The 18,114-nt window shown below is 42.7% G+C and overlaps 2 protein-coding genes across 2 annotated transcripts in view; one reads left to right on the forward strand and one right to left on the reverse strand.

Annotated features, from left to right (window-relative positions):
• Positions 1 to 17,379, reverse strand: part of LOC106589430 (neurotrypsin) — a 36,835-nt gene extending 19,456 nt beyond the window's left edge. Inside the window, exons 1-2 of the mRNA XM_014179414.3 lie at positions 17,010 to 17,379; positions 4,602 to 4,644 (exon numbers count right to left, since the gene is read on the reverse strand). Of these exons, the coding sequence (XP_014034889.2) occupies positions 4,602 to 4,644; positions 17,010 to 17,081 (115 nt within the window). The 5' untranslated portion in view covers positions 17,082 to 17,379. The remainder of the gene's footprint in view (positions 1 to 4,601; positions 4,645 to 17,009) is intronic.
• On the forward strand, positions 126 to 3,850 carry LOC106589433 (E3 ubiquitin-protein ligase TRIM21). Its single transcript, XM_014179417.3, has 2 exons — positions 126 to 988; positions 1,615 to 3,850. Exon 2 carries the CDS (start codon positions 1,617 to 1,619, stop codon positions 3,267 to 3,269), a length of 1,653 nt encoding a protein of 550 aa, XP_014034892.1. The 5' UTR covers positions 126 to 988; positions 1,615 to 1,616; the 3' UTR covers positions 3,270 to 3,850.
• Positions 17,380 to 18,114: the final 735 nt, after the last annotated feature.

Raw genomic sequence — 18,114 nt, forward strand, 5'->3', positions numbered from 1 at the left:
CATCTCTGGGGAATATCACAGCCGATAGTAGAGGCCTGTATAAAACTGACCTATCATCTCTGGGGAATATCACAGCCGATAGTAGAGGCCTGTATAAAACTGACCTATCATCTCTGGGGAATATCACAGCCGGTAGTAGAGGCCTGTATAAAACTGACCTATCATCTCTGGGGAATATCACAGCCGATAGTTGAGGCCTGTATAAAACTGACCTATCATCTCTGGGGAATATCACAGCCGATAGTTGAGGCATGTATAAAACTGACCTATCATCTCTGGGGAATATCACAGCCGATAGTAGAGGACTGTATAAAACTGACCTATCATCTCTGGGGAATATCACAGCCGATAGTAGAGGCCTGTATAAAACTGACCTATCATCTCTGGGGAATATCACAGCCGATAGTAGAGGCCTGTATAAAACTGACCTATCATCTCTGGGGAATATCACAGCCGATAGTAGAGGCCTGTATAAAACTGACCTATCATCTCTGGGGAATATCACAGCCGATAGTTGAGGCCTGTATAAAACTGACCTATCATCTCTGGGGAATATCACAGCCGATAGTAGAGGCCTGTATAAAACAAACTACTGTGCTATATTTCCTCCTACTGTACACACCGTCTTTTCCTTCTGCTCATCTCATTACACTTCCCTCTCCTTCTTTCTCTTCATCCCCCATTCCATTGTACTCCACGAGTTAATGAGCATTTTCTGAACCTGTTTTTGTTTTTCAGTATACTTTCAAGCAAATAACTATGGACGATTAAAGCTAATGACACGTCTTCCCTACTATATCTGATGTAAGAGCAGGATATGCAGGGAGGAGTTAAGAGATGACACTTTGCTGAAGTCAGAGTTAAACTGAGAGCAGGAAACTGCACACGGTAACAAACACGTTCCTGCTCTTCGCGAAGATAGCAACACAGCTGCAGCCTGCACAGAGTCCACCTTTCATAGAGAAATAGAAGGCACAAGCAAACTCAAGTAAGTACTGATCGAGTTGGAGGGAGGTTTTACCTGAATAGGTATGGCTTATTTCTACCAGAATTGCTGTGCTTCCTGTTTTTCTCAGCTGTATTCACCTGCTACGCCCTTGGCTAAAAGCCATGATCTCTGTCAACAATATTAAAGTAATTTTATGAAGATAGTTTATTATATCCGTTTATTACAATTTTCTAGAATTATATTTCATTGACTACAGAAGTCACTTTTTTGTACATGTCTCAGGAAAAGACACAAAAACAGATAGTCACAACAGTAACATTACATATCGATCAGCAACAGAGTATGACAACCATTTCGTTAACAACCACAAAACACAGTCTATAAACAGGAGAACAGAACAGTTCTGACAAACATCCACTACAGTATACAGTTTATAAATCACTACTGGGTCACTTCTTTAAACCGGAATATCTGATGGAAATGTGTAAATCTGACTGATTCATTTATCGGTATTATATTATATACTGTTGGTTAGTGTAAAGTATATTCTTTCTGAATCCATAATCTTTTTAAACTCTTCCTTGTCTGGATAAAAGGAGACTGAATTGTGATTGTACTCCTTCCAGTACATAATTATATGGTTGCTCTTGCTCTTTGTGTTGCAGAAATGGCGTCCTCCAGCAGTTTCCTGTCTGAAGATCAGTTCCAGTGCTCTATTTGTCTGGATGTGTTGACTGAGCCAGTCTCCATTCCATGTGGACACAACTTCTGCAAGGCCTGTATCAGCAGATATTGGAACACCACTGCCCGGTGTCGGTGTCCACTGTGTAAGCATACGTTCTACAAAAGACCAGAGTTAAAGACCAACACAACACTGAGAAATGTTGCAGATCATTTCAAAAGAATGAGTGACAGAGACAGAGATTTGTCCCCTGCCGAGCCTGGAGAAGTGGCCTGTGAGGTCTGCACTGGGAGAACACTCAAAGCCCTGAAGTCCTGCCTGGAGTGTCTGACCTCTTACTGTGAGATTCACTTGCAGCCTCATCAGAGAGTTGCAGGCCTGAAAAGACACAAGCTGATAGACCCTGTGGAAAACCTGGAAGTCATGATGTGTAAGAAGCATGACAGACTCTTGGAGCTGTTCTGTAGGACTGACCAAACGTGTGTGTGTCAGTTCTGCACCGAGACAGACCACAAGACTCACCACACCGTCCCTTTAGAGGAAGAGTTTGGAAAGAAGAAGGCTCAACTGCGGAACTCCATAGCACAAATTCGGCAGATGATCCATGACCGCTGGCAGAAGGTTAGGGAGATCAAAGACTCAGTAGAGCTCAGCAAGAGAGTTGCAGAGAGAGAGAGAGCAGACAGTGTGGAGGTCTTCAATGCTCTGGTGCGTTCCATTGAGAGAAGCCAGGCTGAGCTCATTGTGGAGATTGAGGAGAAGCAGAAAGCCGAAGACAGGCGGGCTAAAGGTCTGATTAACGAGCTGGAGCAAGAAATTACCGAGCTTAAGAGAAGACGCACTGAGCTGAAGCAGCTCTCACGCACTAAGGACCACCTCCACCTCCTCCAGAGTTCCCCATCCCTGTGCACCCCCACATTCACCAAGGACTGGTCTGAGATCAGTGTTCACTACTACCTACATGTGAAGAATGTGAGGAGAGTTGTGTCTCAACTAGAAGAGACACTTCATAATGAGATAGAGAAGTTGCCTGACATCAAGCTGAAGAGGATGCAGCAGTACGCAGTGGATGTGACTCTGGACCCTGATACAGCATTTCCATACCTCAACGTGTCTGAGGACAGAAAACAAGTGACACTGGGAGGCGTACTAAAGGAACTTCCTAACAACCCAGAGAGGTTTGATTATAATCCCTCTATCCTGGGAAAGAATGAATTCTCCTCTGGGAGATTCTACTATGAGGTGCAGGTAGAGGGGAAGACTTGGTGGAGGTTAGGGGTGGCTAGAAAGTCCACCAACAGGAAGGGCTGGCTTCCACTGACCCCTGAGAATGGATTCTGGACTCTGGGTCTGAAGAGTGGGTACCACCAGCATTGGTATTGTGCAAACATGTACGATAACCTCTTCTACCTGCCCTTCTACTCCGGCAAGCCCCCGACACCCCAAAAAGTGGGGGTGTTTGTGGATTATGAGGAGGGTCTAGTCTCCTTTTATGATGTAAAGGCCAGATCTCACATCCACTCTTTCACTAGCTGCAACTTCACCGAGAAGCTCTATACATACTTCAACTCGGGTGGTAATGCTGGTGGTAAAAACACTGCCCCATTGGTCATCTCTACTGTCAATCACACAGAATAAATAGTGATCCAATAAGGTCACAGAGCTTATAGTGCCATATGTATTCATAATGCTGTCAGTCAGAGATGTGACAGTATAACCTAATGATGGTTTGTTTACATGAATGGAATTGTAAAATGTGTCGATGGGAGTAATGTCTTTGATATAATATGATGTTGTTGCCTGTAATGGTGTGTTAAATCGTAGTGGTATGAGGTGTGTAAGTGTTTGTTACATACTGGAAGTACAGTAGAGTTGTAATTTACTTTCACCTTATCTTTTACATCTGATGTTTATGATGTGTTTTAACTTGATCATTTTGGTTATTTGATCATTTTTCCTTTTTTCTATCAAGTGTGATGAGACCATGTGTGAAATACATTTTAGAATAAACTTACGTATGATTTGGGAATATGTGCTGTTTTGAAGGAAATCACGTTTTTTAGTTGCCTTCTTGTTTGATGGACCCTGCCAGATCTCAAAAGATTTGACCTAAACCCAAATTAACTCAAAACGTCCTAGTCACACACTGATTGCTAGGGCAACCAACACTCTGTGTTGCTACGACAACCACTCTCCTCCATCGCTATGGGAACCATCACCACGGGAACACTCATTCTCTCAGCTCCCATAATCCATTTCCCCGCCACAATGAGTATTTGACACGGTTCACACGTACAGAGCTGAGCCATGTGGGGGTGGGTATGTGTCTGTGCTCACACACATGACGGCAGTGCATACAAACACGAGACACACTCATACCTACAACATCAGCTACACAATAATAAAGCACACTGATGTACTGTACGCTAAAAAAGCCAAGGAGGGCCTTACAGATTATCATATTAATCTCAGACGAAACCTCAGGCACATTTCACCCAGAACCTTCCCATCCCCAGTCTGCTGTCTGATTGGCCAGATGTTGGGGCGGGGTTTCTTTTCCTTGATGTGGCAGGATTCAAAGACCTCAATTAATCACCAGCACTGTAGAGATTTGGGCTCTTGTGTGTGTGTGCTTCTGTGGATATTGAGCACTTGGATTGAGGCCAGAAATTATGAATCGGCTGGTCTTTGCTAGTGAGAGAGAGAGAACCCCACCCAGATCACAACCACCAGCCACACAGCGAGAGTGGGAGAGAGAGAGAGAGAGAGAGAGAGAGAGAGAGAGAGAGAGAGAGAGCGAATAGAGATGGGGGATATAGGAGGAGGGGGAAATAGGTTATAAGAACATGAGGAGTGAGAGTAGGAATGGAGAGAATATGTGTGGGGGAAGAAGGGATGGGACATTGTATAGAACACAAGGAAATGGATGAGGGAACAGGAAGAAGAGGAGAGAGGTGACTGTTAGCCTACCTGTGTTTTGCACCTCGTTTAAATAACTGTCATCAGCTACCACCTGAGAGAAGAGGAACACATCAGACATAGTTTCAGATAACACAACCTACTGTCAATGTTTCACATCATATCTGTTACAGAACAAATCAATTCTATATAGACCCCCATGACCTTGCCTAAGACCCGAAGCCTGTTACAGGCTTTAGCTCAGTGGGCTTGTCTTGAGGCGTGCCGACGATGCAGGTGAAATCCCTACCAGTCACATAGACAAACATTACAGTCACACAAGCATACAGAACACAGAGACCTGGGTACTGAACAGTGGAGGCTGGTGTGAGGAGCTTTAGGAGTACCGCCTCATTGTAATTGCTGTAATGGAATAAATTGAACCATATGTTCCATATGTTTGATGTTTTTTTTGATAAAGTTCCATTTATTCCATTCCAGCTGATACAATGAGCCCATCCTCCTATAGCTCCTTCCACCAGCCTCCTCTGGTACTGAAGAACCGAGTTTTAGACAGTTTCAGATGATATCTGACAGAATGCTGTGTAGTGCAGTCTCTTAGAGTCACAGAAACCAGGTCAGAGTCGAGAGGAGAGAAGGAAATGGAGGAAATTCTCTGACTGTTTCTGCTGATACTATATATATACTGCTCAAAAAATAAAGGGAACACTTAAACAACACATCCTAGATCTGAATGAAAGAAATAATCTTATTAAATACTTTTTTCTTTACATAGTTGAATGTGCTGACAACAAAATCACTCAATGGAAATCCAATTTATCAACCCATTTATCAACACACTACGCTGACAGACACAGCAAACCTTCTTGCCACAGCTCGCATTGATGTGCCATCCTGGATGAGCTGCACTACCTGAGCCACTTGTGTGGGTTGTAGACTCTGTCTCATGCTACCACTAGAGTGAAAGCACCGCCAGCATTCAAAAGTGACCAAAACATCAGCCAGGAAGCATAGGAACTGAGAAGTGGTCTGTGGTCACCACTCCTTTATTGGGGGTGTCTTGCTAATTGCCTATAATTTCCACCTGTTGTCTATTCCATTTGCACAACAGCATGTGAAATGTATTGTCAATCAGTGTTGCTTCCTAAGTAGACAGTTTGATTTCACAGAAGTGTGATTGACTTGGAGTTACATTGTGTTGTTTAAGTGTTCCCTTTATTTTTTGAGCAGTGTATATATATATATGGATTGCAATTGGATATCACAAAATTGGGGAGAAAAGGGGTTATTTTTCTCCCCAATTTTGTGATATCCAATTGCAATCCAATTACGATCTTGTCTCATCGCTCCCCAACGGGCTCGGGAGAGGCAAAGGTCGAGTCATGCGTCCTTCGAAACATTACCCGCCAAACCACATTTTTTTTAATACCTGCAGCTTAACCCGGAAGCCAGCCGCACCAATGTGTCGGAGGAAACACCGTTCAACTGACGACCGAAATCAGCCTGCATGCGCCCGGCCCGCCACAAGAAATCGCTAGAGCTTGATGAGCCAAGTAAAGCCCCCCCCCGGCCAAACCCTCCTCTAAACCGGACGACGCTGGGCCAATTGTGCGCCACCCTATAGGACACCCGGTCACGATCGAACCCGGGTCTGTAGTGACACCTCAAGCACTGTGATGCAGTGCCTTAGACTGCTGCGAGACTCGGGAGGCCCCTGTTTCTGCAGATACTGAATAAAAGAGGACTCAGATAACATCTATAAATGTTTCACCCTCTTCACCTCGACTTCCATTGTAGCTCACTTTGAATCAAACACATATAGGCCTGGACTACCAAGTTGGGCATGAAAACACTAGGCTAAATCATAAATAAACAGTATTCAGGCTTATCTTTCTTGTGTTTTTCATGTTTTAAAGCTCAAGGCATAGACGCATACACACTAAAAACAAATGATTAATTCTAGTCCCAAATCCCAAAAAAGGGTTAATTGGCTTCTAACCATAGCAGAACCCTTTTTGGTGATACAGTATATGGAACCGTTTTTTTTGGTTCTATAAAGAACCATGCTCATAAGGTTCTAAATGAAACCTGAATGGTGCTATAAAGAACCCTTTCCTAAGGTTCTATAAAGAACCATTAAAAAAAGGTTCTATATAGACCCCAAAAAAGGGTTCCGCTATGGTTACAACCCTTTTTGGGGCAATATAGAACCGTTTTCTATGGTTCTTAATAGAACCTGTATGGAGAATGGTTCTATAAAGAACCTTTCTCAATATCATAGGTTTTTGTAAAACCATACTGGTTCTGTTGTTCTGGTTTAATAGCCATATTATATTGTTAAAATTCCATAGATTTTATAATTGTGTTTATTAACAAGTTGCTCTGGAATGGGTGGGGGTCCCTAGTGATGTCATGTTTGATGCCGGAGCTCCGAGGCATGTGTCGAAATTGCTACTTCAAAGCAGTGTGCCGATACCTGTATCACTTTATCAGAAGCACGTGATCAATGACGTCCGAAGCTTCGTTTTGTCAAACAACCACCTGATTGGTTTGGTATTGGTTTGGTAGAAGACAAAAAGGCTACACTGCACACGTGTGCTACGGGGTGTGGGACATCATCTATAACACCAGCATGTGCCACTAGTGTACATTGTGTCGCTCAAAGCTTCGCGTAATTAACCTATTTTCGACACAATTGGCTGGAAAACCTCAATGTTTCAGGAAGCTTCATTTCCCCATCACTAAGGGTCCCCAAGGAGAGAACTAAGAACTACTGACTTAATGAACTGTTCTCAATTGTCATGAGGCCATACATGAGTCTGTCACAAGGCACCATCACCAGCCATTGTCATATATAACATGTAATATCATAACACAGCAGGTTAGATCAACTGGGATGGTACTCACAGTTGCACAAAAAGAGCAGACTACAAACCATGCCCCCAAAAATTCTAATTAGCCACCACCCCTACATTTTAATCAAATCAAACCCAATTTTATTGGTTGCATACACTTACTTAGCAGATGTTGTTGTGGGTGTAGCTAAATGCTTGTGTTCCTAGCTCCAACAGTGCAGTAGTATCTAACAATTCACAACAATTCATACAATCTAAAAGTAAAAGAATGGAATTAAGAAATATATAAATATTAGGATGAGCAATGTCGGAGTGGCATTAACTAGAATACAGTAGAATACATTATATACATATGAAATTAGTAAAACAGTATGTTAACATTTTTAAAGTGACGAGTGATTCCATGTCTATGTACATAGGGCAGCAGCCTTTAAGGTGCAGGGTTGAGTAACCGGGTGGTAGCCGGCTAGTGACAGTGACTAAGTTCAGGGCAGGGTACTGGGTGGAGGCCGGCTAGTGATTGCTATTTAACAGTCTGATGGCCTTGAGATAGAAGCTGTTTTTCAGTCTCTCGGCCCCAGCTTTGATGCACCTTGATGCACCTGACCTTGCCTTCTGGATGATAGTAGGGGGAACATGCCGTGGCACGGGTGGTTGATGCCCTTGATTATCTTTTTGGCCTTCCTGTGACATCGGGTGCTGTAGGTGTCCTGTAGGGCAGGCAGTGTGCCCCCGGTGATGTGTTGGGCAGACCGCACCACCCTCTGGAGAACCCTGCTGTTGCGGGCAGTGCAGTTGCCAAACCAGGCGGTGATACAGCCCAACAGGATGCTCTCAATGGTGCATCTGTAAGAGTTTGTGAGGATCTTAGGGGCCAAGCCGAATTTCTTAAGCTTCCTGAGGTTGAAGAGGCATTTTTGCACCTTCTTTACAACACTATCTGTGTGGGTGGACAATTTCAGATTTTACATGATGTGTATGCCAAGGAACTTTAAGCTTTTCACCTTCTCCACTGCGGTCCCGTTGATGTGGATGGGGGCGTGCTCCCTCTGCTGTCTCCTGAAGTCCACGATCAGCTCTTTCATTTTGCTGACGTTGAGATTATTTTCCTGGCACCACTACGCCAGGGACCTCACCTCCTCCCTGTAGGCTATCTCGTCATTGTTGGTAATCAGGCCTACTACTGTTGTGTTGTCTGCAAACTTGATGATTGAGTTGGAAAGGTGCGTGGCCATGCAGTCATGGGTGAACAGGGAGTACAGGATGGGTCCGAGCACACACCCTTGTGGGGCCCCTGTGTTGAGGATCAGCATAGTAGAGGTGTTGTTTCCTACCTTCAGCACCTTGGGGCGGCCCGTCAGGAAGTCCAGAACCCAGTTGCACAGGGCGGGGTTCAGACCCAGGGCCCCAAACTTAATGATGAGATTGGAGGGTACTATGGTGTTGAAGGCTGAGCGAAGTCAATGAACAGCATTCGTACATAGGTATTCCTCTCGTCCAGATGGCATAGGGCAGTGTGCAGTGTGATCGCGATTGCATATTCTGTGGCTCTATTGGGGCGGTATGCAAATTGTAATGGGTCTACAGTGTCAGGTAAAGTGGAGGTGATATGATCTTTAACTAGCCTCTCAAAGCACTTCATGATGACAGAAGTTACCTTTGCTTTCTTTGGTACAGCAGACTGGGATAGGGAGAGATTGAATATGTCAGTAAACACTCCAGCCAGCTGGTCTGCGCATGCTCTGAGGACGCGGCTAGGGATGTCGTCTGGGCTGGTATCCTTGCGAGGGTTAATTAACAAGCTTAAATGTCTTACTCACATCGGCCACGGAGAACGAGAGCCCACAGTCCTCGGGAGCGGGCCACTGTGTTATCTTCAAAGCGGGCGAAGAAGGTATTTAGCTTGTCCGGGAGCAAGGCAGCGGTGTCCGCGACGTAGCTAGTTTTCCCTTTGTAATCTGTGATTGTCTGGAGTCCCTGGCACATACGTCTCATGTCTGGGCCGTTGAATTGTGCCTCCACTTTGTCTCTGTACTGACAATTTTTGCCTGTTTGATTGCCTTACGGAGGGCATAACTGCAGTGTTTGTATTCAACCATATTCCCAGACACCTTGCCGTGGTTAAATGCTGCCATCTATCCACGTTTTTTGGTTTGGGTAGGTTTTAATAGTCATAGTGGGAACAACATCCCCTATACACTTCCTGATGAACTCAGTCACTGTGTCAGTGTATACATCAATGTTATTCTCGGAGGCAACCCGGAACTTATCCCATTCCGTGTAATCAAAACAAAAGCAAAGATTCCGATTGGTCAGTCCAGCGTTAAATAGACTTTAGCACGGGTACTTCCTGTTTGAGTTTCTGCCTATAGGAAGGGAGGAGCAGAATGGAGTCCTGATCTGATTTGCCAAAGGGAGGGCGGGGGAGGGCCTTGTAGCAATCCCGGATTGGAGAGTAATAATATTCAAGAGTTTGTGAAGCGCGAGGACTACAGGCAATGTGTTGATAGAACTTTGGTAGCGTTTTCCTCAAATTTGCTTCATTAAAGTCCCCAGCTAAAACAAATGCGGCCTCAGGATATGTTGTTTCCAGTTTGTAGAAAGTCCAGTGTAGTTAACTATCATTATAAGAGGAAAGAACCTTTTTTGAACAGCAAAGAACCATTGAAGGGCTCAAAGGGTTCTTATGATCAGTATGGTTCCACATAGAACCATCACACTTCCCTTGAGGAACACACATGTTGTAGTGTGTAGGCTTGGTGTTAAAAATTGAGATTATTTCATCGTAGTCCAAAGAGTCACTGTGTTCCCTTTCAAAGTACAACAGTGCTAGATTGTTGAGATGTGCAGTCAGCATGCAAGATCTGATGGATGTTTTGATCTGGTTTGTAGTGGAGAAGAGTCTCTCAACACTACATGAAGTCATAAGAAGGGCAATGATGGCCCTTAGTAGTCTATTGATGTTAGGGAAAATGTCAGGGCTGCAGCTGTCCAAAACCTCGAATAAGGGATGGGAATTCCTTTCCGGTGCAGTTTCTGAATGAACACAGTTAATTCAGCATCCAGAACAGAGTTATGATAGTGATCACATGGGGCCTGAAGTGATTATTTCAGTGCAAAAGTCCTAGACCCTGGCAGACAGGCCGCTGCTGCCAGATATGGGCAGTATTTCTGTTACATGCATTTTACATTTATATTTAAATTACTTCTGAGTATTTTGTAATTTGTATAACACTGGGATGAACTACACTATTTTGTAATAAGAAACTTTCGAGAACTGTAATTTGTATTATCAAAAAGAAAAAAAAATTCTATACCATTTTTTGATAGCGGTTCACAGTTTTGTGGCCCCCTTTCACCCTGCATTGGTATCAGAAGTGTAATGGTACTACGGTGTGATGAGAGCAGCTGATAAATGAACTAAATATACAGTACCGTAAATTCCGGACTATAAGCCACAACTTTTTTCCCAGGCTTTGAACGTCGCGACTTAAACAATGACGCGGCTAATATATGGATTTTTCCAATTTCAATTTGTTTTCTCCAAAAAAACACATTCTGTGACGTGCTCAGTTTTTTGGCGGCATGAAGCTTTCATTAGACCAATGAAATTGCCGAACGGGTTACGGTCAAACAACTTTTTTGTTTACTGTTTAGATTAAATCGAGCGCTCTCAAACTTCCCATCATTCTGATTACGGTAGTCATTTTGTCACCCTCATCATGGCAAAGACACGGAGAAATGCATATGATGGAGCTTTCAAGTTGAAGGCGATTGATCTGGTTGTTGGAAAAGGAAATAGAGCTGCTGCACGGGAGCTTGGTCTTAATGAGTCGATGATAAGATGTTGGAAACAGCAGCTCAGTGCAAAAAGACAACTAAAGCTTACTGCTAATTTTTTTTTTTTTGTTACAAGCCGTGTTTCGTTAAAGCCTATTTATTTTTGTTACAAGCCGTGTTTCGTTAAAGCCTATTTATTTTTGTTACAAGCCGTGTTTCGTTAAAGCCTGTGTAAAGTTCATTTGTTTCAATGTACCGGTAGGCACCTGCGGCTTATAGACATGTGCGGCTTATTTATGTTCAAAATAATAATTTGTTTTTAATTCAGTGGGTGCGGCTTATATTCAGGTGCGCTTAATAGTCCGGAAATTACGGTACATTCCGAAAGAATTCAGACCCCTTGACTTTTTTCTACATTTTGTTACATTACAGCCTTATTCTAAAATGGATTAAATGATTTTTCCCCTCATCAATCTACACACAATAACACATATGGACAAGGTCATTATTTTTTGGGAAAAAACAACAACAAAAATACACTGAAATACCTTATTTATATACAGTTGAAGTCGGAAGTTAACATACACCTTAGCCAAATACATTTAAACTCAGTTTTTCACAATTCCTGACATTTAATCTTAGTAAATATTCCATGTCTTAGGTCAGTTAGGATCACCACTATTTGAAGAATCTGAAATGTCAAAATAATAGTAGAAAGAATGATTTATTTCAGCATTTATTTCTTTCATCACATTCCCAGTGGGTCAGAAGTTTACATTCACTCAATTAGTATTGCCTTTAAATTGTTTAACTTGGGTCAAACATTTCAGGTAGCCTTCCCCAAGCTTCCCACAATAAATTGGATGGATTTTGGCCCATTCCTCCTAACAGAGCTGTTGTAACTGAGTAAGGTTTGTAGGCCTCCTTGCTCGCACACACCTTTTCAGTTCTGCCTACATATTTTCTATAGGATTGAGGTCAGGGCTTTGTGATGGCCACTCCAATATCTTGACTCTGTTGTCCTTAAGCCATTTTGACACAACTTTGGAAGTATGCTTGGCGTCATTGTCCATTTGGAAGACCCATTTGCGACCAAGCTTTAACTTCCTGACTGATCTCTTGAGATGTTGCTTCAATATATCCACATGATTGTCCTCCCTCATGATGCCACCTATTTTGTGAAGTGCCCCAGTCCCTCTTGCAGCAAAGTACCCCCACAACATTATGCTGCCACCCCTGTGCTTCACGGTTGGGATGGTGTTCTTCGGCTTGCAAGCGTTCCCCTTTCTCCTCCAAACATAAAGATGTAAGTATTCAGACCCTGTGCTATGAGACTTGAAATTGGGCTCTGGTACATCCTGTTTTCATTGATAATCCTTGAGCTGTTTCTACAACTTGATTGGAGTCCACCTGTGGTAAATTCAATTGATTGGACATTATTTAAAAAGGCACACACCTGTCTATATAGGGTCCCTGTCATAAGCGTCGTTGTAGGGAGCGGACCAAACTACAGCAGGTAGAGTGAACATCTTCTTTTTATTAGAAGGAAAAACCAAAAAATACACTTACACAAAACAAACGACAAAAAACAGTCCTGTAAGGTGCTCACACTATACACGGAAACAACCACCCACAAACACAAGAGAAAATTAACCCACTTAAATATGGCCTCCAATTAGAGGAAATGACAACCAGCTGCCTCTAATTGGAGGTCGTTCCAAAACCCCAACATAGAAATAGAAAAACCAGATAAACACATAGAAAAAGAAAATATAGAACATACATCAAAAACCCCGAAACACACAAAACAAACATCCTCTGCCACGCCCTGACCACACTACAATAACAAACAACCCCTTTTACTGGTCAGGACGTGACAGTCCCACAGTTGACAGTGCATGTCAGTGCAAAAACCAAGCCATGAGACTTGAAATTGAGCTTAGGTACATCCTGTTGTCATTGATAATCCTTGAGCTCAAATTCTCAAATTTGCTTTGTTAAAATCCCCAGCTACAATAAAAGCAGGCTCAGGATATATGGTTTGAATATGAAGAATTATCATTCATGATTGACAGTGATGATGCCATGGCCTATTTTGAAATTAGGTATGCCTAACTTGGTGTTTGAGGGTATTAAAAATATAGTTATGTGTGGGCATAGGCAGACGTTGCAATTGGAGGATGCATTTTATGCATATTCTATAATGATATGCAATAGGCTACATCTATCGGTACAACAAACATAATTTAAATGTGTATTGCACTCCAGCCCCTTAGAAATTAGCACTACACCAGTTAGACTCATGTAGGCTACACTGTCCCATGAATGTCCCGCAAAATCATCCTGTTGTCCCGCGTTTGGGTATTTTAAATGTGGTCATCCTAGGGCTACCATATGATTGCGATATAACCAATTAGATCCCAGGAACCTTCTACCTCATTTTTCAACATTTCTAATTAGTCAGGAGACAATATTTTTTATAGATTTTAAGCCAGCCTGATTGGGCGGGCCAGTATTCAATCTGGCAGGGCCTGAAAAAGGCCCTGCCGTTGCTTTGCCTCTGACACACACAGATTTACATTGAGCTTTTAGTCATTTCGCACGGCATTTCCCCAAAGTCAGTTATGGGTCCTTTGGCATTGCTCTGGTTAATCATATTACACAGTGAACAGGAGTCTCTGATGAAAATCTAACATGCTGATATCTCCACTCATATCAATGTCACGGTTATCATACTGACATAGAAGCATTCAGATGTTACCGCAGCACAGCTCGATCTGTTCCAATATCCACACTAGCACACCACTTTGAATGAATCAGTATATTGAGCATGCATTCTAAACGGTAAAATTGTGTTGGTATTGGAACATACTGGTAGCCTTCAATCTGCATAGCACAGGTGACTGCACAGGCACCCAGAGACGGGGTCACACAGAACCGGTACAGACACACACAGAGATATGCACCACAAGACTGTCAGCCAAGCCCAGTCTTCAGGTCTCAGGGCAAGGTTTCTCTTCACATGGACGTGTTCACTTGATTCACATTTCACCAAACCACCTCTGTTACATTAACACCACACTCAACACTCACGTATCTACATGGTTTCATAAATAATACAATACAAACCTTCTGATTTATTCTGAAAAAATGAAACGTTAAAATAGATGAATTCACTGATTGATTGATGGACCATTTAATTGATATACGCCTCATAGGGTTTGAGGAACCAAAGGGGTTTATAATTCCTCAGCATTGATGATTAGAGAGAATTGCAATCTACTATATTGACAAATAATCAGTGTCTTGTAACATATGGTTTACACAGCTGATCTGGCCTCTGATGTGATCTACTTCTAATGTCCCTGGTCTGGATGAAACATGGCTTCCCCCATGACCCTGACCCTCTCACAACCAGCCATGGCCTATACACACCACACAGGTTTTGACAATGGTATACAGCTACTAAAGTGACTTTTCGTGGCAGGTTAGCAGCATTAACATCACAGGTTAGGAGAATTAGGCTACCTGAGGTGGCAGGTAGCCTAGTGGTTAGTGTGTTAGCCTAGCAACTGAATCCCCGAGCTGACAAGGTAAAAATCTGTTGTTCTGCAGTTAGCCCATTGTTCCTAGGCCGTCATTGTAAATAAGAATTTGTTCCTAACTGTCTTGCCTAGTTAAATAAAGGTAAAAAGTTAGAAGGGTTAGCTAAAATGCTTTGCTAAGCAGGTGCTTTATGTATAACCTTTTTTTGAAGGTCTATAAAGAACCAAGCTCATTAGGTTCTAAATTGAATATTTGTTTACCTTATTTATCCAGGTAAATCAATTAAGAACAAATTCGTATACAATGACAGCCTGTGGACTATAAGATTTATGGTGCTATAAAGAACCCTTTCCTAAGATTATATAAATAACCATTAATAAAAGGTTATATATAGCACCCCAAAAAAGGTTTGCTATGGTTACAACCCTTTTTGGGGATAAAGAGAACCCTTTTTGATGGTTCATTATATAATCTCTATGGAGAATTATTCTATAAAGAATTTTTGTTAATCTCAAAGTTTATTTTTTAATCCTTTTGAAGAACCATCATTTCTTTTAATCCTGGTAAACCATATTACATTGTTATAATTCCTAAAGGGTTATTATTGTTTTAATTGACAAATTGAGTTAGATGTGCTCCCTGTACAACAGCTGTGGGTCCCTGAGGAGAGACTTGAAAACCACTGATTCAGTCAACTGTTCTTAGTTGACAGAAGGCAATACATGAAACTGTCACTGATCATAGTCTTATTCAACGTAAATTCGCGTAACTCAACACGATATCAATTGTAATGACACGCATTCAACGGTTGCACAAAAAGAGCTGCGAGCAAACCACGCCCCAAAATATTCTAATGAGCCACCGCCCCATACATTTTAATTATCGCTAAAAGAGCAAAGAACACTTTTCTTAACGGCAAAGAACCATTGTGGGGCTCAAATAGTCAGAACCATCACCCACCCTTCCCAAATAACCCTTTTAGTGTGCATTCTAACAACAATCCACCTCACATCACTCCCCCCATTTCCATCCAATCTCCTTATCTAAAAGATGCACGTTAAGAGATCCGTGCGACAGTAATATAATACCCACTCTGAATGATCTGCATGAAAGGATAACCTCGAATATGGCCCAACACTTAAGCCTATCCTATAGGCAATAGGGCTACATTGCGTCTCATTAAGGCTTTATGGTTATAATATAGACAGGCCACAACCCAACATCATACATATTGTAGATGCAAATTAGGTAGATGCGCTGTTGGAAGGCTGAGGGAGGTTGATTGAATTGCTGCGACAAAGGGCAATAGCGCGTGGTGTTACCGTTCATCACCGGGGCGAAAAAGCAGGGGTTGGTTCCTGTGATAGCCCGTTATGAGGGAACCTGTGTGTGTGTGTGTGTGTGTGTGTGTGTGTGTGTGTGTGTGTGTGCACGTGTGCGTGTGCGTGTGCCAATAAGGAATGCATGTACCTATATTCAAACTGCTTTGTCCAGCACAATTAGTCTCTACTCCTTGACGCAGCCGAGCTATAGGCTAAAATAAAGTATTGTTGAAATAAAAAATCATAAAAAAACGCAACTAAACGTATACGATGGTCCATTATAGTGAGGTCTGTGATTCCAACCATGATAACATGTAGGCTACACACAAAAAAATGAGGGTTCCTCAAGGGTTCTTTGGGAACGGCGATGGTTATATATGGAACCATACTGATCCAAACAACCCTTTAAGCCCTTCAATGGTTATTTGCAGTTCAAAAAGGGTTCTTTACCCTTTTGGTGATAATTAAAATGTAGGGGTGGTGACTCATTAGAATATTTTGGACCGATTGAGAATGGTTGACTAAGTCAGAAGTTCTCAATTAGACATCCAGCTTTTCCAGAGCTTTATAGAACCTTCAAAAAAGGTTCCATATAGAACCAAAAGGGTTTTGCTATGGTTATAAGCAAAGGACCTTTACTTGGCCCTATATAGAACCATTTGTTTTTAGTGTGTAGCACCTAGCCTATAATGACCGTTATGTCGGTGGAGAAAAAAATGGGGCGCACCTTCAAAAGAAAAAGGAGCGTTTGTTGCTTTATTTAACGTAAGCTATTTCTCCAGGTTCATTTCATTTAGATTAAATCAGTTTTGTAAGTTCGACCCGGCCCAAGATAACCGCAAGAGTAAACATAGGCTGCATGCTGGCCATGAAATGGTGAGAAAATAGGGAGCACCTTGAAAATGAACGCAATTATAGCCACTAAACACATACAGCAAGTGATCATAGTAGCTTACCTCTGAAAGCACTTGGAGCCAGAGGCAGCTGAGACCGATCAGAAGCATCATTTTCCGGGTGGTTAGATCCATCCTGGCCGCTGTGTCAGTGTCATAGGCTGATAAAGAAACGACACACCTCTACCATCTCTGTCCCATAAGACCGCTATTCTCTGCCGCGCACGGACTCGACAGAGGATGCCAAGAGAGCTCTGTCTCTGGCTCATTCGCTCTTTCTCTCTCCCTCTTGCTCGCGCGCTCTCTATCTCCCTCGATGTGATGGAAGAACACACACATCTCTTCTACTGAACACACATCTCTTCTACTGAACAGAAACAAACACATATCACCACCCCTGCCCTTGAGGGAAGGAGAACCGCTTTCGGTTGGGATCTACACTATATATACAAAAGTATGTGGACACCTCTTCAAATGAGTGGATTCAGCTTTCAGCCACAACCGTTGCTGACAAGTGTATAAACTCGACCCCACAGCCATGCAATATCCATAGACATACATTGGCAGTAGAAGAGCAACGTGGCACTATCATAGGATGCCACCTTTTCAACAAGTCAGTTCAAATTTCTGCCCTGCTAGAGCTGCCCTGGTCAAGTGTAAGTGTTGTTATTGTGAAGTGGAAACATCTAGGAGCAACAACGGCTCAGTTGTGAAGTGGTAGGCCACATAAGCTCACAGAACGGGATCGCAAAGTGCTGAAGCTCATAGTGCGTAAACATTGTCTGTTCTCAGTTGCAACACACTACCGAGTTCCAAACTGCCTCTGGAAGCAACTTCAGCAGAAGAACTGTTTGAATGAGGAGCTTCATGAAATGGGTTTCCATGGCCAAGAAGCCTAAGATCACCATGCGCAATGCCAAGTCGTTGGCTGGAGTGGTGTAAAGCTTGCCGCCATTGGTTTCTGGAGCACTGGAAACGCGTTCTCTGGCAGCCCGACGGACAAATATGGGTTTGGATGATAGCAGGAGAATGCTACTTGCCCCAATGCATAGTGTCAACTGTAAAATTTGGTGGAGGAGGAATAATGGTCTGGGGCTGTTTTTCCAACCACGCCTCTGTAACTCCAAGAATTGAAAAACTGTAAATAATGCTAGATAATTCAAGGATA

The sequence above is a fragment of the Salmo salar genome, chromosome 28 (assembly GCF_965601325.2).
Source record: "Salmo salar chromosome 28, fSalSal1, whole genome shotgun sequence".
In the NCBI taxonomy this organism is placed as follows: domain Eukaryota; kingdom Metazoa; phylum Chordata; class Actinopteri; order Salmoniformes; family Salmonidae; genus Salmo; species Salmo salar.